The following is a 23,234-nucleotide window of genomic DNA, read 5'->3' on the forward strand; positions in this document are numbered from 1 at the left end:
CTGGGTAAGGCCGTAGTTGTCTATTATATTTTTCATTTCTATGTTTGCGCGGCACCCAGTACCTCGTACGCATATTCCATCATGCCATTCTAAGTCTGGCAAATTAAAATCACCAGCAAGAAGGAATGTTCGATTTGAAACTTCCGAGATAATCTCATTTAACGACTGAAGTGTTTTGTAGTCCGAGTTTGGGGTTCGATATAATGCACCTACAGCGAATGAAGAATTATCATCTAGGGTAATCGTGCACCAAACAGATTCAATATTACACTGAATGTCGAGGGCAGCACATTTCAAAGAACTTCGCACAAGTAAGAATACACCGCCCCCATGGCTTGGTCTATCTTTTCGGTACACGACAAAGTCACTTGGAAATACTTCACAGTCGCTGATATCACGGTGCAGCCACGATTCCGTTACGATAACTACGTCAGCTTTAACAGACTCGATAAGCCCCGCCAATTCGTCCGTATTTTTCGTTATGCTTCTACAATTTATTAAAACGGTGACGAAGCTGTGTCGGGCGTGTTTTTTTTCAGGTGCGCGTCATTTTTTTCGCAATGGAACAACTTCCTTCTTCTCGTCATCCCATACGTACGTTTTTTCATCAAGGGAAAGCCTTTCAAAGTTCAGTCTTACTTTTGTGCTCTCACTTTTAGGGGCTTTACCGTATTCCCATAACCGCTTTCGCACTTCCCGAGTAGCTGGCGCAAAATCCTGATCAATGCTGAAACCTGACCCCTTCAATTTTTTTTGCCTTGGACAAAAGTTCTTGCCTTTCTTTGTACGAAGCGAAATTTGCGATGATAGGTCGCTTTTTTTGTTCTCGGTATACACCAATGCGATGTGCCCTTTCTAACGATGCCACTTCGATTCCAAGCTTGTCGCCAATGATTTTTTTTATCAATTCCTGGGATTCGTCCCATGTTTCTTTTTTATTGTAATCTACTCCATAAAACAAAAGGTTTTGTCTACGACTTCTGTTTTCCAGGTCAACGTTCTTAGCCTGCAAATTCCTCAACTCTTTCTGCAGAATCGAAATGTCATCCTTATGCTCTGTAACTATTTTGCCTAAGTCTTCGACTTGCTTCTTAGTTGCTCCAAGGCTGTCCTTTATGTCCGCTATCATTCCCTCATGCTTCGCGATCCGGGATTCAATAGAATCTAGCTTATTTAGGATTTCAGTCTGCCCTTTTTGCAGGCTTTGTAAGATATCCATTTCAACAGGGCCCGGGTTAAGTTCCACATCGCCGGAAAGCAACAACAGTAGGAACAAATAAAACACCCTTTTAGCAAACAGAAAAGACGTTCTTCAAGGCGCTCGCGCTCTTTTACGACAATGAGCATCAGCAAATGCCAAAGTGGGAGGAGCCGGCAACGCACACAATAGCCGAGAAGCCCGAATGGGATAATGCAAACCAACCTGCGTGAACAACAGGGAAATCAGCTGCATGTCCGCCAGCGTGCCGGCTCCAAATCCCACGAAGCAGAAGCGTTGCTCGTCTATATAGGGTTCATTTTGGTCACATGGGCGCCAATGTCCGTAGGTGATTGGTCGATGGCAATCACTGAAGTTCCGCCACGCGCCGATCTCGTCATCGAAGATAGCGGGCTCGGAATTCGTGGCGTGGTCCGACAAGGCGTGGGATGCAATACTCGCCGAAGATGACAGCACCGCGTACAGTTGCTGCGAAATTTCCTTAAATTTATTTACGTATGGAACTGATTTGGCTGCCTGGCATGCTGCTAGGTTGAGCTTATGTGTTGCACAGCGAATGAGCCCCTACAGTCTGAAAGCTCTGGGGAGCTGCTAGAACTTTTTGCTTGTCAATCAATAACTTCACAGCTCCCCCTTTTTTTCCTGTCATAACAGGTACTTTTTTTTATTTTTTTTTTTATTTATACAATACTGCAGACCAATTTAATGGTCCAAGCAGGACGGGCAGAAAAAAAGAATGTTCACGCACATACAATGCAACGCAAAAAAAAAAACAATGAAGCAACAAAACGCAGAATTCGCTTAGAACTACAAAATAAACAAGCCACGGTGAAACCGACTTTTCGCACAAACATAGCAGGGTTTCCAATCCAAATAAAACTAGAAAATCACGCACAACTTCAAAAAACATTGTTAAAAACCCGATCGCCAGTAATTAAAAGTTTCTAAAATGATCGTGTAGGGCTGTCATAAAATTTCCACTAAAAATTCTTTCTGGCAATTTATTCCAGTCATCTACCGTGCGTGGAAAATATGAAAACTTAAAGGTATTTGTTCGGGCAAAGAATGGGGATAAACTGTGGCTATGTGTGTGTCGTGTTTTCCTCGTGGTGGCCGGACTAATGAATGGAGTGGGTGATAATCTAGTCTTACACTTAATTAGGGATTCCATAGAAGCTAAGCGGGCAATTTGGCGTCTAATGTGTAGTGATTGGATTTTATTGAGTGTCATGATACCTGACGGAGAATCACTTCTTTTATATTTATTATAAATAAAACGAACAGCCCTCCTCTGAACCTTCTCCAATTCGTTAATGTTTTTGTTCGTGTACGGGTCCCAAACAACCGCTGCATACTCCAGTTTAGGCCTAATTATGGAATTATACGCTAAAAGCTTAACGTTACTAGGTGTACCTCGAAGTTTATGCCGTAAAAGACCAAGTTTTTTTAGCGCTGAAGAAGTTACCTGCTGAACGTGGTCGTTCCAATCTAATCTGGAGTTCAATACGATACCTAGGTATTTAAACTTACTAACCTCCTCGATTAAGGTGTTTTTAATTTTGTACCGGAAAGTTATGGGGTTTCGTTTCCTGGTTATACGTAAAAGAACTGTTTTTGTAGTGCTAATTTTCATGCCCCATTTGTCGCACCAAGATGATATGTCACATAAAGCCCTATCTAGCCGATGTTGATCAGAAGCAGACTGCACTTCAGTATAAATCATGATATCATCCGCGAACATTCCAATATTCACAGTATCACCAACCACAGACACTAGATCATTAACATACAACAAAAAAAGCAGGGGCCCCAGCACACTTCCCTGGGGCACACCTGATGCCACTGTTAGAGAAGAGGAACAAGTACCATCGATGTCTACAAATTGCGTTCGATCTTTCAAATATGAATTAACCCAATTTACAAGTATAGAAGGAATTCCTGCTTGTTTAAGTTTTAAAAGAAGGCTACCGTGAGGAACCCTGTCGAATGCCTTGCTTAAGTCTAAAAACAAAACATCAATTTGCCCGGAGTGATCTAAGATTAAACTAAAACTATGAACGGCGGTGACCAACTGCGTAACGGTAGAAAATCCCCTTCTAAAACCATGTTGGAAGGGACTCAATGTTTTATTTTTTTCCAGTACATTAAGAATATGGTTAGCTACAATATGTTCTATCATCTTGCAACAACAGCACGTTAAGGAAATTGGTCGATAATTGTCAACATGGAAACGGTCTCCTTTTTTAAAAATACACCGAGAAGAAATACACCGTTTAAGGTACACCGTCAGTTCCAATTCCACAAAGGGTACTAAAGAGTGGACCCTTCTTAGTAATAAAAATCTTCAACGACACAAGTTATGTTGGTAGTATGAGGGCTTTTGCTCTTTCGTCTTGGTGTAGTTTGTGGTTGCCCAGTACATCAATCATGGTCAAGAATTTAATTCTTATTTTCCCACCTAAAATGTATGGGCAGTGTATGACCAGCTGCTCCACAGTTGCGCAGTCGATCGTTTCATCGAGCATAAGAGCATAGTGCTTACTCTGACCAAGTTCGCGTAGGAATATATCTTCAATAACATCTGACAGGCAAGTGGCCATCTCCTGAATTGATCTCTGGCTACAGTACGTAGCGTTCTTACCGGCTGTTATTTGAGCTTTCACATCAAGGCCAAGCACAGACAGCGGCTCGAAGTTCGTTGTGCGCAGTATCCTGTGTTTGCACAATCACACATTGATGTGATTCACATTGATGCAAATGCTTGCCTCATGGCATTGCGGGAGACCGAGCGCTGCACTTTTTCCAGCGGCGACACAGCAACCTTGCTGTTTGCCTCAAGCATCATGTCACGGTGCGATGGGCACGCATTATGTTTACGAACATTGTTCAGCTGTATTCTTTTGCATGGTTCTCCAATCCGTATAAAATTTTCTAAAGCCCTCTTGCTGTATTTTATGCAAAGATTGCAAAACATTCCACCTTTGCTGTTGTCGTAAAAAAGCCAGGGATGGTCACGTATCCAAGATGCGTTGAAGAGTGCTGCCTGCTTGCCGGCTTCGCAAGCATTCGGCTCATCACATAATGCTTCAACACTTGAGGTCGAACAGCCGCCACCGTGCGCACTGGATTTAAGTCCTTGCGAAGCATGTGATGTCAGGGCCTCAACAGCGTCCACATCAAGTACTTCCGGCTGCATGTTTTTTTTTTTTTTGCGGATCACTATTAGGCACTTCTTCGATAGTTTTTCGAGAGAAAAAAAACAGCAGAGATGGCTGTGCCGCCTTTCTTGCAGCCCTTTCCCGTGCACTGGATGAACCAGTTGAACAGTCTAAATGACTACAAATTCCATGAGGCTTCAGCAGGCTTTTGTTAGCGCGTTAGAAGAACACCAAGAACACCTACTTACCATCTCGTTTGCTTGGATTGAATTGGATTTACAAAGTGGAAAGTTCGCACAATCAGTGGTGCCACACCATAAATGCTTTAAAAATGTACATACGATGTGCATCTAGGCGCTGTACTAGTGATAATGTTGCAGAAATAAGAAAACGCAGCTTATTGAGAAAACAATAAATAAAGTTCAGGAAGAAATCAGCCAGCGACAAGGTTGCGATTAGAGGTCCTCAACAACGACGAGAGAAGAGCTCGCACAAGCAGTACGATCAGTATCAGAGCGCTGATTGCTGTTTTTCTGTGCCTATGTAGCCAAGCCAACGCCAAGTGAGCCAAGCTTAGGCAGGAAAGGGAGGGAGGTTGTCTCTCTTCACCTTATCGCTACTATCATCGTGCGCTTTCCATACAATGAGCGTGTTCTTTGACCATCACTTCAGTTGCTGACGGGTTCGTTCATTAAACGTTTCCTTCTCAGCCTGCATTTTCGGTTTGTGGCTTGCGGAAGCCGGCATCTCACACTCGTAGCTTCCAGTTTTTCCGAGTACAGCTAGCTTTAACAACGGGAGGTGGGTTGGGTGGGATCGAACGGCTGGCTGAAAAGGTGGATGGGCAGCCGGAAAGGTGGACAGGAAAACCACCGCCGACCACTGTGGTGAGAACCCTGGGCATCACCTAAGTGAAAAGGGCTTTCTCTTGAGGAAAACTTGAACTTACTTAAAGCAATTGACAAGCAGCCAGCGCGAAAAAGGGTCGACATTGCGTAAGACCTCAGATTGCCACCGTCAACGCTCACGGTGTCTTGAAGTTTCCCAAGATTGAAGGGGATGTCGCTCTCTTCGGCCCGAAAGGCAAGCAAGCTCGCGGCAACAAAAACAGGAACCTCTGCGAGCCTCTCTTCACCCTGTTCAAGCAAACTCACGCTGCCAGTATCAACTTCGACGGCTGCATTTTACGCAATACGATGATGGAAATAGCCGATTGGGCACCGCTGACTTTGCAGCGTCCAGTGGCTGGATCGACTGTTTCTGCAAGAGGCATGGCATCGCTTACTAAACGGTAAGTGGAGAAGCGGCAAGTGTGAACGTGGAAACAGCCGATGATTGAAAGCCCACATTATCTGCTTTAATTGAGGGCTACAAGTCTCATGGCATTGACAATGCTGACGAGACAGGCCTCTTCTTTCGTGTCCAGCCATCGAAATCGTTAAACCTGAAGGGCAAGGCATGCCACGAAGGCAAACACAGGAAAGATCAGCTCAAGGTGCTCTTTTGCTTCAATATAGATGCTTGGACGTACTAATCTCATAGGTGATTGGCAAGTTTAAAAACCTACGGTGCTTTAAAACATTCACCTGCTGCCATGCCACTACAGAAGTCTTGTGTGGATGACGTGCCCTTTGTTTGAAGAGTTTCTTCGATACTTCAATAAAAGATGGGTTCACAGTGCAGGATGGTGAGGGTTCACCTTTTCCTAGACAATTGTGCTGCCTGCCTGAGACATGTGTCATTTCTACAAAATGTCAAACTTGTTTCTTTCCACTAAATACGACAAGCCACTTCCAGCCGTTGGATGCTGGGGTCATAAAATGTGTGAGGCATTCGTACAGAAAAAGCATCGTCATGCGCTGTCTCACATTTGATCGTGGACAGCAGCTTACGACACTTTCGGCACTCCACACCTCGCATCAGCGTGGAGTGCAGTAAGCGCGTCAACTATACAGCACTGCTTCGTTAGTTGTGAGTTCCGTATAGACAGCAAAGGGGAGCCTGTCATCGAAGCTCAACAATCGGAAGCAGCCTCTTGTTAGGAAGAGCCCAGTAATGGAATGAATGCGCTGGGTGCCACGGGTACGATGTACGACGACTACGTCGCTATGGATGCTGTGGTCGTGCCGTCAGAGTGCCAGACAATAGCAGAGATCATTGCAAGCTCGACCGCAAAATAGACAGGGACATCGATGTTCACAACGAGCACAAGCTACACGATTCTGAAAAGTTGGCAGTGGAGTCGGCCGATCTCAGTTTTGGAGAAGTCGTCGTGGCCCTGGACTATCTTCGCAGGTACGTTGCTCACCAAAGCGACGCTGAAAGCAATGCAACCTTTCAGAATAATGAGAAATGGCATGGTGCTTAGCAGCAAGTGAAAAAAGCGGCAGCCAACTATCTTCGTATATTTCAAGTCTTAGGCTCAGCTTGCCAAAATAAATTGTTTGTTGTCAAAAAGCACCTGTGCTCTTATTCATTTTCGGAGGTTTCCTCACCCTTGCGTTTTCTTTGTTGTTATATCGTTCTTACCCGGTTCGCTTAAAGACGTATGAACGAGGCTCCACTGTAGATCATACGATGTATTAGGGCTTTGCTCACTGCAGACAATATTCCAGTTGATACTTTCAATACCATCACAAAATGTTGACAAGGCATTGGCATTGACAGAGGGATATGTAAGAGGAGCATCATTTACACTTTTACTTCTTTTTTAGTTGCAATAAAAGGCAATGTTGACAAATTATCACATAGATCAGTTGTTAGCACATCAGCAGTGACGTCGCTACGACCATAATTAGTTATACATAGGTTAGCAAAGTTTCACTTTCTGTTGTTATTCTAGTTGGCAGATTTATTAAGTTCATACACAAATATGATTCAATTACATCTAAAAATTGTTTGCGTTGATCATTTTCGTGCGAGCAGTGTGCTAAACGTTTCGATCTGCTTGTAATTCTTCGTATGGCATTCCAATTTGTTGCTATGGTTACGTCACCCTTGTGGCGATACTCTGACTTTTTTTTTTTATTAAAGTTGACACTGCACACCTTTTCAAAGCTTGTGCGAATTTCTCAATGTTATCACCTGTTGTAATAATGCTCATTTTAATGCTAGTAATGCAAAAATATGTAAACAAGTGTTTTATTGCAATATATTTCTAATTTGTTATATTATGCAGAGACAGATTAGTAAGGAATGCATTATTAATTTCAATTTTTTCATATCATTAAGAATGACCTGCTGCAGTCACTACAAGATTTCAATTGCCACATGTAAAAAGAATGTATAATATTTGAATGTAAAACTGTTTGGGTGCTCATAATTGTGCTTAAGTTTTCATTACATGTCTGACTTTACAGAATTATTCCACTTTTTAAACTTATCGAGGCCAGTAAATTTCAACCAATTCAATGACCACTTTCTTTCAATACTATGTTTATTGCATTAAACTATACCTTTTTTATGGTTGTATGTCTATTGCCTGTTTTAGTTGTGATTCACACATCACTGCTTTTCTTTGCCATCTTAGACAACAGGTGGGTGACTGATTTTTCTTGGCCCTGCAAAGTTGAGTGACTCCATGCTTGCATCTTTTGTCTTTTCAGTCTTTTATGGCCCCACACGACATTGCATGTTCTAAGGACATAGAGCAGGTGTACGTGGGTGAAATCGGTCCCAACCGCCTGTGGCGATTTGTCCGAGGTGAGTGCAGTTCAGCAGGCAGCTAGACACTTTCCCAGGCTGTGTGTTTGTCACAAACCAGCATGCACTTTTTATGGTGTGGCTTGTTGCAGAGATGCACCGCAGTAGCAAGAAAGTGCTGGTCGACGTACCTCCACCAGCGGTACCTAGCACGACGCCCCCTTCGACATCGCGAGGAGAATCGAGCTCCAGCAAGTTGCCTACCTCGGCTGGTGAAGAGGACAACTTTGGCTTCTCCATGGTGGTGGTTGCACTGCTGGCCATCCCCATCCTTTCTTTTCTCATCATCACCCTTATTGTGCGACTCAAGCGCAGGAAAGGTGAGTAACAGTGCTTGAGCAAATGGCTGGGGCTAGTGATGTGCAATCAAGTGCTTGGAATGATGGCAGAACAATTTAGATCCCTTACAAATTAAGAAAAGGTTGTTGCAGCTATTGTACTTGATTTGTGTGGGTAAAATTTCTTCTTATGTTGAATATGAAAACAAGAGAGTACTCCAACGGTTTTTTCAGTAGGGCAGAGGCTGTTTGCACCAGCCATCATAGATTGCTTAAACGGAGCACAAGTTTATATTGTGGTGTATGATTTGACGACGTGAATGAATAGAAAGCCTTCTGCATCTGATTGGCAAGTGTTCCACCATTGTGCCCAGTCCCCTAATTTTGAACTGGCTGTCATTCTCATTCACTGTCAATGAATTGTAACAACTGTGGCGAAGGCGGCAACCGGAAGGCTGAGAGATGGTGCCACAGTTGGTGCTGGCGCCGCCGTCATCATCATCAAGAGGATGGATGGGGGCGGCCTGGGCTATGGAGTGGGAAATAAGGCGTGTGTTCGATGAGACGTGTTGTGCATGCTTCCTCCCTGAAAAGTGGGGGCTCATCTGGGATCAAATGGATCACGTAGTCGTTCAGAAGGAAGTAGCGCAATATTTCATCGTCAAACAGGTGGATCAATGATTTAGCTCGAGCAAGTCGCCTCCCTGCTGCAGTAACGTGTGGTGATCGCCCCAACCACGGCCGCGCCGTTAAGCCTAGGCATGCAATTGTCCGCGCCGCAACCCTCGCAGCAGCCTGTCATGACATCCTTGCCGCTCGCAAAACCGCCGAAGTTCTCGGCCTTCAACGACCTGCTGTCACCGAAGGCTTTTTTGGAACGTTCGGACAATTTTTGTCTTGTGTCTGGGATCGAGGAGGCGAATAGGCTTAGCAACGTGGTGTCGGCTGCATTGAAGGGCAGCGCTAAGCTTTTGTGGCAGTTCATCGGCGCTTTTGCCTCGTAGGATGAATTCGCACAAGCTTTCTATGCGGAGTTCACTTCCATCAACTCAAAACGCAACTTAAAAGAGGAGCTTGAGCAGCAAATGCACCACCCTGAGGAGAACTTATAAGAATTTATATACGTGATATCGGAGTACTACGATCGTATCAGAGAGCCAATGACTGATGAAGAAAAGGTGCAGCGGTTCTCCGCCAAATGCATCCACAGCTGCAACACCTGGCTGAAGGGTCTTCATTTACGAACCTGAAGGAGCTCATCGCAGTGGCAGATGGTTTGATGCAGAAAGCGTGGTGGTGCTGGCAGTATAAACTACTGCCACCGCCAGCAACACAGGTCACAAGGGACCTGGAATTCCGACCACACGTGGGCCGCTAACGCTCTCAGACTGCGACCAATGACGGCTGCTGTGGGTACTAAGTCTACCGTATTGGCCTCGCCATACCGCTGGCCACTACACCCTGCAGCGGTTCAAGCGTCATATGCCCGGGTGCCGCGATGGCGTAGTGGTTAGAGCATTTGCCTCGCATGCAAGAGGACCGTGGTTCAAATCCCGGTGCCGCGCAGTTCCCAACCGGAAAAAAAATATCCGCGTGCTGATGGAACTGTATTAAGAGGCCTGGGGTGCGGCCTCACCGGTAACCACCGCCGGGAACGCACTCCCTCACCAGAGAAGGATTGTTCACCCTGGTGCAGTATCTGGCCACTACCTCCCACATGCATACGTCAAATAACTCACGGCCCTCAGTCCTCAGCAGCTGCGAAGCAACTGACCATGGCGGCGGTCAGATCTGCAACGCAGCAGAGGGTGCTAAGAATCTCTGGACTACAGGCCGCCATTGGAACCTGAACTTGGCAACGTTTAACGCTAGAACCTTATCTAGTGAGGGAAGTCTAGCCGTACTATTCGAGGAGCTAGAGGGTGTTAAATGGGATATAATAGGGCTCAGTGAGGTTGGGAGGACAGGTGAGGCCTATACTGTGCTACAGAATGGGCACGTCCTTTGCTATCGGGGCTTGGCAGACAGAAGAGAACTGGGAGTGGGGTTCCTAATTCACAGAAACATAGCTGGCAACATAGAGGAATACTATAACATTAATGAAAGGGTGGTAGGTATTGTAATTAAACTGAATAAAAGATACAAGAAGAAGGTAGTACAGGCTTACGCATCTACATCCAGCCATGATGACGCTTCAGTTGAAAGCTTCTGTGAAGATGTGGAATCGGCAATGAGTAGGGTAAAAACACAGTATACTATAGTGATGGGCGACTTTAATGCAAAGGTAAGGAAGAAGCAGGCTGGAGACCAAGCAGTAGGAGATTATGGCATCGGCACTAGAAACGCCAGAGGAGAGCTACTAGTAGAACTCGCAGAATGCAATAATTTGCGGATTTTGAATACCTCCTACCGAAAATGAGAAAACCGCAAGTGGACATGGAGGAGCCCTAATGGCGAAAATAAGAACGAAATCGACTTTATAATGACTGCACACCCAGGAATCGTGCAGGATGTGGAAGTGGTTGGCAAAGTACGATGCAATGACCATAGAATGGTACGGTCTCGAATTCGCCTAGACTTGAAGAAGGAACAACAGAAACTGATACGCAAGAAGCCAATCAATGAGCTAGCACTGTGAGGGAAAGTACAGGAATTCAGAGTGTCGCTGCAGAACAGGCACTCGGCTCTTAGTGAGGAAACCAACCTTAGCGTAGATACAATGAATGATAATCTGACGAGTATCATTAGGGAGTGTGCAGTGGAAGTTGGAGGCAGAGTAGTTAGACAGCACACTGGCAAGCTTTCCCAGGAAACGAAGAACCTAATTAAGAAGCGTCAAATCATGAAAGTGTCAAGTACAACAGACAAAATAGAACTGGCAGAGCTTTCGAAGTTGATTAATAGACGAAATTATGCGATGTAAGAAGGTATAACATGGAGAGAATTGAACACGCTCTGAAAAACGGAGGAAGCGTCAAAGCAGTGAAGAGGAAACTTAGGATAGGCAAAAGTCGGATGTATGCGCTAAGGGACAAAGAAGGCAAAATAACTACCAATATGGATAGGATAGTTAAAATAGCGGAGGAGTTTTACAGAGATCTGTACAGTAGCCGAGACAACCACGACCTTAATACTATAAGAACTAGCAGTAACCCAGATGACACCCCACCAGTAATGATAGAAGTCAGAAAAGCTTTGGAGAGCATGCAAAGAGGCAAAGCTGCTGGTGAGGATCAGGTAACATCAGATCTGCTGAAAGATGGAGGACAGATTGTGTTAGAAAAACTAGCCGCCCTGTTTACGAGGTGTCTTCTGACGGGAAGGGTACCAGAGTCTTGGAAGAACGCTAACATCATCTTAATACATAAGAAAGGAGATGACAAGGACTTGAAGAATTACAGGCCGATCAGCTTGCTCTCTGTAGTATACAAGCTATTTACAAAGGTAGAGTAAAGAAAACATTAGAATTCAATCAACCAAAGGAACAAGCAGGATTTCGAACAGGCTACCCAACAATTGACCACATTCATACTATCACTCAGGTAATAGAGAAATGCTCAAAGGATAACCAACCACTATACATAGCCTTCATAGATTACGAGAAGGCGTTTGATTCAGTAGAAATATCAGCCGTCATGCAGACACTGCGGAATCAGGGCGTAGATGAAGTATATATAAACATTCTGGAAGAAATCTAAAGGGGATCAACTACTACCATAGTGCTTCATAAAGAAAGCAACAGAATACCAATCAAGAAGGGTGTAAGGCATGGGGACACAATCTCCCCAATGCTATTTACCGCGTGCGTACAGGAGGTTTTCAGAAGCCTAGAATGGGAACAGTTAGGGATAAGAGTTAATGGAGAATACCTTAGTAACTTGCGCTTCGCCGCTGACATTGCATTGCTGATTAACTCAGGGGACGAATTGCAATTCATGATTACGGAGTTAGACAAGGAGAGCAGAAAGGTGGGTCTTAAAATTAATCTGCAGAGAACGAAAGTAATGTACAACAACCTCGGAAAGGAGCAGCGCTTCGAGATAGGTAATAGTGCACTTGAAGTTGTAAAAGACTATGTCTACTAAGGGCAGGTAATAATCGCAGAGCCTAACCACGGGATTGAAGTAACTAGAAGAATAAGAATGGGGTGGAGCACATTCGGCAAGCACTCTCAAATTATGACAGGTAGATTGCCACTATCCCTCAAGAGGAAGGTATATAACAGCTGTATCTTGCCGGTACTTAGCTACGGAGCAGAAACCTGGAGACTTACAAAGAGGGTTCAGCTTAAATTGAGGACGACGCAGCAAGCAATGGAAAGAAAAATGGTAGGTGTAACCTTAAGAGACAAGAAGAGAGCAGAGTGGATTAGGGGACAAACGGGGGTTAAGGATATCATAGTTGAAATAAAGAAGAGGAAATGGACATGGGCCGGGCATGTAGCGCGTAGACAGGATAATCGCTGGTCATTAAGGGTAACTAACTGGATTCCCAGAGAAGGGAAGCGGGTTAGAGGGAGACAGAAGGTTAGGTGGGCAGATGAGGTTAAGAAGTTTGCGGGTATAAATTGGCAGCAGCAAGCACAGGACCGGGTTGACTGGCGGAATGTGGGAGAGGCCTTTGTCCTGCAGTGGACGTAGTCAGGCTGATGATGATGATGATGCCCACGATCAATTATATCTGGCCTCTACCGTCTCTACACCGACGCAGCCGCTAGCCTACCCCTTGCCACCGGCCGCTCGTTGGCAGCGGTCCAACTCACGACAGGTCCACTGCCTGTGCTGCGGAGGGATTGGCCATGTTGTCCGCCAGTGCGCCACGGCCAGGCAAAATGTGCCGCCCACGTGTTTATACTGTGATCTACCGGGACATATGCGGGCTGAATGCTTAGACTATGGGACTATGAGTCTCTGGGAAATGGACGTTGGTAGATGCTGTGCCGGCGAGCATCTACGACAGTGGGCTCCAGCTTGCGACTGCTGCTGGCCGAAAGGAACCCCTGCTGGATATCCGCATCAGAGCGACGACGTTCCAGGCGCTCTTAGACACTGAGTCCAGCGTAAGCCTTCTGGCACAACAGGCTATGGTGGCCGCCAAAGTCACAGGGGCGAGCCATAGAAGAGAGATACGTGCGCTCTGCTTGGCTGCAGGCTGGATGCAATCTTTTACCTCGCTCCGATACAAGATACAGTGGGTAGCAGGCTCTCCCCAGCAGCATTTTTTGTGTGTGCCTGACCCTTGTAAAAACATAGTACTCTAGAAAGACTTCCTGACTGTGACAGGAATATCACTTCATGTTGCACTTGGAGGTTGGACAATCGGGACTGAACCACAGTGCATAGTGCCTTTTTTCAAGGGAGAGTGCCAGGTTTAAGAAGGGCTAGACAGCGAAGAGACCTATGACCTGCAAGTAATATTTGCCGAGCGATCTGAGCCTGCTGCCAACTAGGAAATCTCAACCGCCAATAACCCCACACACCTCGTAGCTCAGGTCAACGTAGACCCACGTCTAGCACAAGTGCTCAAGAACTTCAGCCCAATCATTACTGCTACTCCAGGTTGCACTACACTTTATGAGCACTGCATTGACACTGGGGATAGCCAACCTGTACGTTGCAAGTTTTGCCTTGTAAATGCTAAAAAAAGGCCATTAAGAACAGCTGCATTGCTGATCTCCTGGAAAAGGACCTTATATGCCTAAGCACCAGCGACTACTTCCGTTCTGGTTGAAAATAAGTCCGGTGGCTTCCGCCTTGCAATCAATTATCAGCCACTGAATAGCTGTACAAAGGTGCTTGCCTATGCCACGCGGTCAGTGTGGGAAAACCACGCTTCGGCGTTTAAGGGCACCAAATGAAAATAACGCACAGCCGAGCATCCATGGTAAAAGAGCGTGTTCTATCTCCTTGATGTTTTCTTCTTCATCGTCGTTATCAGGCCTTCGATGCACGCGCTTTTTGTGTGGGAGGTTCAAACAATTTACAACACCCAGTCTTGGGTCTTGGGAATATCCTGCATAAGCAGGATATTCTCAAGACTGGATTTATCTGCCACCAGGGCACTTACAAGTTAACTAGGATGTGCTTCGGTGTTGCAAGTGGGCCAGCAACCTTCCAAACTTCCATGGACACTTTTTTGGATGACGTAAGTCACAGATATGCAATGGCATTCCTCGACGATGTCTTAGTTCATGTAGACACCCTTGGTGACTATGTAGAACACATTCAATTTGTAATAGTGCGCATCAGAAGAGCAGGCTTCACCATTAATCCAAACAAGATCCAACTTTGCCGCGATTTCCTCAAGTTCCTTGGACATGTCATTTCACCTGGGCAGTGTAGACCGGATCAGGGCAAGGTGCTTGTTGTGTTGCACTACCCTCGCCCAACGACAGTCAAACAGCTTCAAGCCTTCCTAGGCTTGGCGGGCTATTATCGAAGCTTTATACCTCAGTTTTCTCTCATAGGCCACCCCCTAACCAGCCTTTTGAAGAAAGATGCATCCTGGCAGTGGACTTAACAGCAAGAGGGCGCATTCGAGAAACTAAAGGACTCTCTAGCTCATGATGCTGTGGTGAATCTCCCTGATCTCGACCGGCCGTTTATTGTCGAGACCATGCTACTGGTATTGGAATAGCAGCCGTACTAACCTCGCCCAACGACAGTCAAACAGCTTCAAGCCTTCGTAGGCTTGGTGGGCTATTATCGAAGCTTTATATCTCATTTTTCTCTTATAGCCCACCCCCTAACCCGCCTTTAGAAGAAAGATGCACCCTGGCAATGGACCAAACAGCAAGAAGATGTATTCGAAAAACTAAAGGACTCTCTAGCTCATGATGCTGTAGTGAACCTCCTTGATCTCAACCGACCCTTTGTTGTCGACACGGTTGCTAGTGGTATTGGAATAGCAGCCGTACTTCTCTAGGCAAGCCCTAAAGAGTTTAGACCTTTGTCATTTATAAGCAGGGTTCTCACTGAGGCGGAGAAACAGTACACAGTTCAGAAATTTGAATGCCTGGCAGTGGTCTTTGCAGTAGATAAATTCAGGCCTTACTTCGAATTTACGGAATTTGAAATTCATTGCGACCATTCTTCTCTGTCCTGAATGTTTCACACAGATCAGGCCTCACCGAGAGTAAAGCGGTGGGTCGTTTGACTGCAAGATCTGAACTGCAATGTCAAGCATAGGAGTTGACCTGCCAACATTCCAGCTGATGTGCTTAGCCAAGCTCCCTTGAACTGTCCGGACAACCCAAGCCAGACTCCATCAGAAACAGTGTTTCCCATTATCATCCAAGAGTCCGAGCAACGCATCATATTTGAGACAGTTGCCTCTCTTTTTTACGGCAGATGATGTCACTCTGCTGGGTCATATTGATTGTCTGGTTGAGCAACAGAGTCATGATCCACTGCTTGCCAAACTGAAAAGCGTCATGCAGGGTACACCATGAAAATGGTACATGATCATAGTGGACATTCAGGTCTTTTCAAGACATTGCAGCGTGTTTTTTCTTACTTCGTTTGGCCAGGTACGCGAGCAAACATGTCTGAATATGTCAGATGCTGCAAAGTTTGCCAGTGTAGTAACGCCGATCGCCAAAAGCGAGCAGGCCTTATGAGCAGCCAGTAGGCCACTGCACCAATGGAGGAGCTCGATGTAGGTGTCATTGGACCGCTCACACCACGGTGCTGCCAGCACCTGCTGGTAGTGGTAGGCAAGTTTACTAAGTTCATTGAATTGTTTCCTCTGAGAGCCGCCACGAGCCAAAACACTGTTGACTGTATGCGGCAAGTCTTCAGCTGCCATGGCATTTCTAGCGACAGCGGCCAGCCATTGATCAGCACACTTTGGAAGGCCTTCTGAAGCAATGGGGTGTGAAAGACCGTCATACGTTGCCTTACTGCCCCATAGGGTAGATGGTAGAACGCCATACAGTTGAAGAATGTCCTACAACATCAGTCACAAGGAGTTGGACTCGCACATCGCTGAAATTGCCTTTGCCTTCCGCACGGCAGAGAGTGTTGTGACAAGTTTTACACCAGTTTTTCTTTGTTATGGCAGAGAGCTGCCATAAAATGGGGCAACAAGTTGCAGCTCAGGCAAAACAAAAGGCACATTACGACCATCATAGGCGGCCTGTTGCCCTGAAGCCAGGTGACCTCGTTCTCTGGGACAGCCATACCCTAAGTAATACAGGAACAGGCGCCTCATCAAAACTCTCACCAAGACATTCAAGTCCCTACAGGATTAAGAAGAAGGTAGGCACTAATGATTGCCTGCTGACAGATCCTACGATAGGGCGCTGTCAAGGGACAGCCCGTGCTGACCAGCTGACAGTGTACCATGAACCTCAAGTGTACCCGCCCGCGATGGGTTCACGTTCTATGGGGAGGGGCGGAGGGGAGGCGTGTAAGGACTGTGTGGTGGAGGCGGCAACCGGAAGGCCGAGAGATGATGCCAAAGTTGATCCCGCCGCCACCGTCTTCATCATCATGAAGGATGGACGGGGGCTGCCCGGGCAAGGGAGTGGGGAATAAGGCATGTGTTTGATGAGACGTGTTGTGCGTGCTTCCTCCCTGACAGAATGATGGGATTCCTAGGTTCATAACTAGAATTTGTCTTCAGCTGCAATGTTTCTCTCTGTAAATTCATACTACAGTTGACTCTCAGCAAACAGATATCTGTTAAACGGAATTGCTGCCCTAAAGGAAGAACTGTCTCTGATATTATTGGTTTAATTCTGGTATTCTGCACCCCTCTTAATCTTACAGTAAACAAAACTCCTGCTAAATGGAACTTTTTTTTCCTGGTTTCAACAGGTTCTGTTTAACAAGAATCTACTGTATGGTTTAATGTCAGTGTATCAAAATTCAATGTGACTAATTTCTTGATATAAAAGCATGTTAATTCAAACTAGCAAGCGGCCATATTCTAATTTGTGAGCAGGCATTAGAATAAATAGAAGCCACTTCTTGATTCATTAGATGCTGCTGCATGCAGATAATTTCATGAATTGAGCTTCAACAAAATAATTGGTCAGTCAGTCAGTCATATGCCAGAAACAAGCACCAACATGCATTCACTGAGCAGTGAGCCTTAATGGGAGGGGCTTCTAAAAAAAGTGTCTTTAATTTGTGGCCCAGGAGAACGAAGTTTCAGGGGCGAAGCTCCTTAGGGCGTGGGCTGTGTGTCCCCTGTAGCCTGTATGTAGTCACCTCTCGTTTAGTTCTTGCAGTGTCCACTAGATGGCGGTACCATCTCCTGTATGTCGCCTCTTCTCGTTTAGTTCTTGCAGTGTTCACTAGATGGCGGCTCCGTCTCCTGCATGTAGTCACCTCTCGTTTAGTTCTTTCAGTGCTCACTAGATGGCGGGACTTGTAGCTGATGATGAAAAGATGCAAGATGTTATAAACTAGATGGCGGTACTTGTAGTTGATGATGAAAGATGCGAGATGTTATAAAATAGGAATGATGTCACATATGGCACGTGTCATTGGTGGAAGGCAATCGTTCGATTTAGTGCGGCGACGTACGCTAGGGGGAGCATTGTAATAAAATCGGGTAGGCAAAATGTACGGAAGATTCATGGTTTACCAGGTTTTCCTCCAGAGCTTCGCCCACTCATCATCATTCACTTCGTGGATATGGCGGCACTTTTTTTTTGGTAGGCTCTTATGCAGATTTTAAATACAGCTGAATTCCTTTATAAGAGACACTGATATAAGAGACAAATGCGTACAAGAGACACCAGTGTGTCTACAGCAAAATAAGGGTTGATAAGAAAATGCATGCGAGGTACCCTGCTTATAAGAGACAAGAATTGCTGCCCAGAGCATGCCTCTTATAAAGGGGTTTAACTGTATCTAATCAGTTTTATTGTTCGTTGCATGGTCTGTGTTTGAAACCATGAGAATATGCTAACTATGGCTGGTTTTAGACACACGTTTTCTGCAATTAAACTTTTATATTTATGAGCCATCACTGGCTCATATTGCTCCACATTAACTCTAGAATGCAAGTAACTAGCAAGAAAATGTGTAAGACATTTTAATGACCCAGAAAAACCGTAGCGTAAGTCCTGAATTGCCTAGTGCATACTAATTGCTTACTTTAAGTTCACAATGAATATAGAACTGATAATAAAGAAGATAATTGCACTATTCAGTATGTGGACAAAATCTCATCTTGATCTGGCCATGAAAAGAAGTTCCAAAAACATGATGTGCATCTTGAGAAAAACGCCTTTTGAACATAGAATGTAAAACTGATCTATGTGGCAAAATATATGCTTTTAAATAAGATTTCTTTCATTATGAGAGCTTGGGAATTATGGTTATTTTCAGGTGGCTCATGTTTTGAAATGCAATGGCACCAGCCAGGTGACAAGTTCCAGGCAACTCTAGACAATGAGCTCATCTTGGTTTTTAATAGCCATGTCGGGCTATTTGAACGTGATTTTAACCTTCTTCGAAAATGATTACAACATTGATTTCTTGTCATGAAAGTAGAGAAGCAAGTAATAAGAAAAAATGTTTAATTTTGGAAAAAACTAATTTTTAGTAGCACCTCATCTTAAAGGGACTCTAAGGTGACACAGCAAATCAGTATATATTGATAAGTTTTGCTCTAAAACTCTAATGTCATTATTTCACCATTATAGGTTTATTAATTGAAGAGAAAATCAAGGTCCAAGTCTCATTTTTAAATTTCTCGCTGAAATCGCTGCACTTGACATCACTAATTTCAAAGTTTATTATTCACATTTTGGCAACACTGGCTCTGGAAAGTGTTCTTACATCTATACATCCTCACAGGACAGTGCGTCCTGTGTGTACAGATTGGGAACTACCTAGGACCTAGCAGATTCCATCAAAATCTATGCTGTCCCTACATTTGCTACAGGAAATTCAAGGTTGTGTCGTTGCGCACATTTTCTTCCTGCCTATTTTTGCATTTACCCAGCGTGCTCTCATGGTAAGCATGGTGATTTTGAGAGCAATGTACTGATATGAGAAAAATCGTTTTTACTCCTTATGGTATCGTCGAATGAACTCTGACTCAGAGGTGGAGGGAACTGCCCGAACTCCCAAGACAGAGCATTACTTTTATTTATTTATTTTATTTATTTAGGAACCCTAAGGGCCCAAATGGGCATTACATAGGGGGGGAATGGGTTGAAAGCCGACACAATGTACAATATTGTAAAAAGAAAGAATCAACACAACAAAAGTGACATTACAATATCATAAAGGCAGCAAAAGTACACAATTGCAAAGTACAGCGTAAAACATATAAAAAAAGTGTAAAAGGGACAGAAAATCTGGTATTTGGAAGGCAGGAACACAAATTTACAGCCTAGAAAAGATGAGCATGATGAAGACAAGTTACAGTGTATTTTGAATAGCTAGAAAAGCGAGGAGTGCTGTTTGAAAAGAAGAGGTGTGTGTTTGGTCCACTAGGCTACTAGGTAAAGAATTCCATTCATTGATTGCCAGAACAAGGGGTGAGTTCTGATATTTGTTTGTTCGGGTAAAAATTGGGCCAACTTTGTGAGCGTGGTCAGCGCGTGCGGACGTATAGGGTGCCGGGAGTATAAATTTGCGAGCGAATGGTGTTGGATGATGGTACAGGGTGTGAAAAAAAGTTAATTTTGACAACTGCCTGCGTTGGGTGAGAGGGGGGAGATTAAGTTCGTCCTTCAAGGCAGATACACTCTGGTATCTTGAGTACGATGACAGAATGAAGCACGCGGCCTTGTTCTGTACGGATTCAAGCATGTTAGTCAGACACATCTGATGTGGATGCCAGATGATTTGCGCGTATTCTAGTGAAGAGCGGATAAGAGCATTATACGCGTGAAGTCGTGTCTCTGAATTAGCTAAATAAAGGTGACGCTTGAGCAGGCCGAACTTTTTACACGCCTTCGATGTGATTTTTTCTATATGGAGGGTCCAGCTTAAATCGGAGGTGAATGTAACTCCCAGATATTTGAAGGATGAAACTGTTTCTATTTTGGCATTATCTATTAAGTAATTATAAGTTTCGGATCTTGTCGTAGAAGAAAATTGCACACGCTTAGTTTTTTCTACGTTTATTTTCATCAGCCATTTTTCGCACCATTCAGTTAGAGTAAATAAATCATGCTGGAGTGTAGAAACATCATCGGAAGTTACTATTTCTCTATATATCACACATTCGTCGGCAAAGAGACGAATTGACGAGGAAATGTTACATGCGAGGTCGTTTATATAAATCAGAAACAGTAAAGGGCCAAGTACTGACCCCTGGGGGACTCCTGATGAGACACCCACTGGGTTAGAAACGTGGTCAATTAATTTTACAGATTGCAAACGGTCTGTTAAAAAACTACGAATCCAGTGGGTTGTTTTGTCATCCAGATTAAGGTTACAAGTTTTAGCCATTAGATGCTGATGTGGAACCCGATCGAACGCCTTCGACAAATCAACAAAAATGGCATCGGTACAAAGCAACCTGTGCTGTGAAACGGGGAGGTCAGTGACCAGCTCAAAAAGTTGTGTCTGACATGAGAAATGTTTCCTAAATCCGTGTTGATTGCTAATGAAGAAGTTATTCTGATTAAGGTGGGTTACAACATGCGTGAAAAGAATATGTTCCAGCAACTTGCAGCTAATTGAAGTAAGTGAAATAGACCTATAGTTAAGGGGATCAGACCGGTCGCCAGATTTGAAAAATGGTAGGGTATGGGCAAATTTCCAATCGTCCGGCAAGCAACCTGAATCTAGGGATTGCTGAAATAACAACGAAAGCAGGTAAGCTGAGTAAGGAGAAGTTATTTTCAAGAGCTTCGCTGTTATACCGTCAGGCCCGGGGCTAGTCTTGGAAGCTAGGTGGTCGATAGCGCATGCCACGCCATGGGCTGTAATTGCAATGGGCGTAAAACTGGAATCTATGTTTGGCTGCGACGGATCAAAAGAGTCATTTAAAGGTAGCTCGGTAGTGAAAACTTTGGCAAAGGCTTTGTTAAAATGTTCGGCACATTCTTGCAAGGATAACTTATCCCCGGTTGCATTGGTTAGAACGGGTACCGTGTTTTTGTTCTTGGGGTTTATAATACTCCAGAATTTGCTTGGGTCGGTTTTCATAATACTTGGGAGCGTAATATTAAAATACTTATGTTTTGCCTCACGTATTGTTTGTTCAGTTAAAGTAGAAATCTGTTTGTAGTTCTGCCAGTCATCAGGATCGTTGGTTCGAGATCGGTGGTTCGAGTTACTGCGTGAATCGAACGGGATACCCTCTCCTGGAACAAAGCCGGTGCAAGCAGAACCACGTGACTAAAGTGAAAATTCAGTTCTTAGTCAAAACCGTGTCGTAGCTCAGCCAAAGTTCCCAACGCAGTTGTCAAGTTGGATGGCGGGCTGCCAAGGTCGCTTTGTTTACCGCGGCGTTTCGAGCACGTTACCGGAAGCGTTTGCACTGCTCCGTCGAGAGGGCTTGGAGCAGCTCAAAGTGCTCAACAAGAAAGGAGAGTGATCATAGAGAACCAGCGGAACATGAGTCTGCCTGCGGGAGCACTCTAGAGCACTCTGAAAGGGCCTGGCGAACATGGTATTAGTGTTTCCTTAACGTCTTGACATGTAGCACCATCATGCTCCAAAGCACGTTTGTTTACTAGGCAGAGTTAATGCCATCAAAATTAAATACAGTGTAGCACATTTACAGTCGAGCCCACTTATAACGAACCTGAGCATGACGTGGCATCTGTTCGCTGTATCCCAAAGTTTGTAGTAAATGAAACACAGCTTTTAAAGAAGTTGCGAGTGAAAACACAAAATTTTTTGCCCCAAAAAGTTCGTGATGCACGTGTTTCGAAGAGCAGAAGCGATAAGGGCAGTCTCAAATTCATTTAAAACAACAGGGTGCTCGTTCGCCGAGGCCTGTCGCATAAAGCTGCATGAGGCACTGGTTCCAAAGTGTTGTCGTTCTCGCAATCCGATTCCTCCAAATCACTCTCGCCATGTACTCCATTTACAATGCCCCGATCCGTGTACGGTTCCGCAGTGCCGGCATCATCATCGGCCGCAATTAAACCATCGCAGCAGATGTCCCACTCGCTCTCCTAAGTTGGAGTCGATGACGCGCTGCCACAAATCGCCGCCGCATCGGTCCTGTTCGGAAGCTTCAGGCTCGGCATCGGGCCCGACATCAACGAAGTCGGCCTCGCGAAAACAGTTTCGCGCGCATATAGCCGTCACCGCCGCCCACGAAATATTCACCATCTCCACAGCTGAATACCGGGACACCTGAAGCGGCAAGTTGGCTGCCATGTGGTCAACAGCTGCGAGCAAGCGTTCCGCAATGCGACACCTAATGCAGGATTACGCTCAAGCCAAGCGGTCACACTTTCGACGTTTTGTTGAGTGGCAGGAAGAAGCGTGATAGTCCTCCCATCAGCCATCATCACCACACACGCACACCAAGAGCGAGCAAGACGCGCACACACGACACACATGCCAGAACGGGTGAAACAGCTCCGAGCCCGTTTCCAGTCAGAAAGTGGAACTAATTCGAGCCAGCGTGGCGGGCGTCGCGGAGTAGTGGAGACGGGCGAAGGGGTTGTGATCAGGAGAGGAGAGCAGATTTGCGAGAGAAGGGCAAGGAGTTGCGATAAAGAGAGGGGACGATGCGGCGGGAGGGCGACCTTGAAGACCAAAACGCACGGGAAGGAGACAGGTTGGGTAGCCTGCTTAAAGGTCCGCGAAACTCACACGTAGAAAAATTTGGAAAAAGTGCCTGCGCGCGCAGAGGTCAAAGCATGGCCGCCTGGATTGGTGCGCGCGGCGATGTTCGAAGAATCGGCGGCCGTGGTCAAAAAATCGTTTTGTTGCGCCGGCA

At 45.2% G+C, this 23,234-nt stretch overlaps 1 protein-coding gene across 4 annotated transcripts in view; it reads left to right on the forward strand.

Annotated features, from left to right (window-relative positions):
* The window catches only part of LOC119159463 (peptidyl-glycine alpha-amidating monooxygenase B), a 182,343-nt gene that overhangs the window by 131,180 nt on the left and 27,929 nt on the right, over positions 1–23,234 (forward strand). For all 4 annotated transcript variants that reach the window (XR_005108088.2, XM_037412226.2, XM_075865543.1 and 1 more), the window contains exons 20-21: positions 7,983–8,079; positions 8,172–8,399. Coding sequence is in view for 3 of the 4 variants with exons in the window: in XM_037412226.2 (XP_037268123.1) it covers positions 7,983–8,079; positions 8,172–8,399 (325 nt within the window). In the remaining variant the exon portion in view is untranslated. The remainder of the gene's footprint in view (positions 1–7,982; positions 8,080–8,171; positions 8,400–23,234) is intronic.

The sequence above is a fragment of the Rhipicephalus microplus genome, chromosome 1 (assembly GCF_043290135.1).
Source record: "Rhipicephalus microplus isolate Deutch F79 chromosome 1, USDA_Rmic, whole genome shotgun sequence".
Taxonomy (NCBI): domain Eukaryota; kingdom Metazoa; phylum Arthropoda; class Arachnida; order Ixodida; family Ixodidae; genus Rhipicephalus; species Rhipicephalus microplus.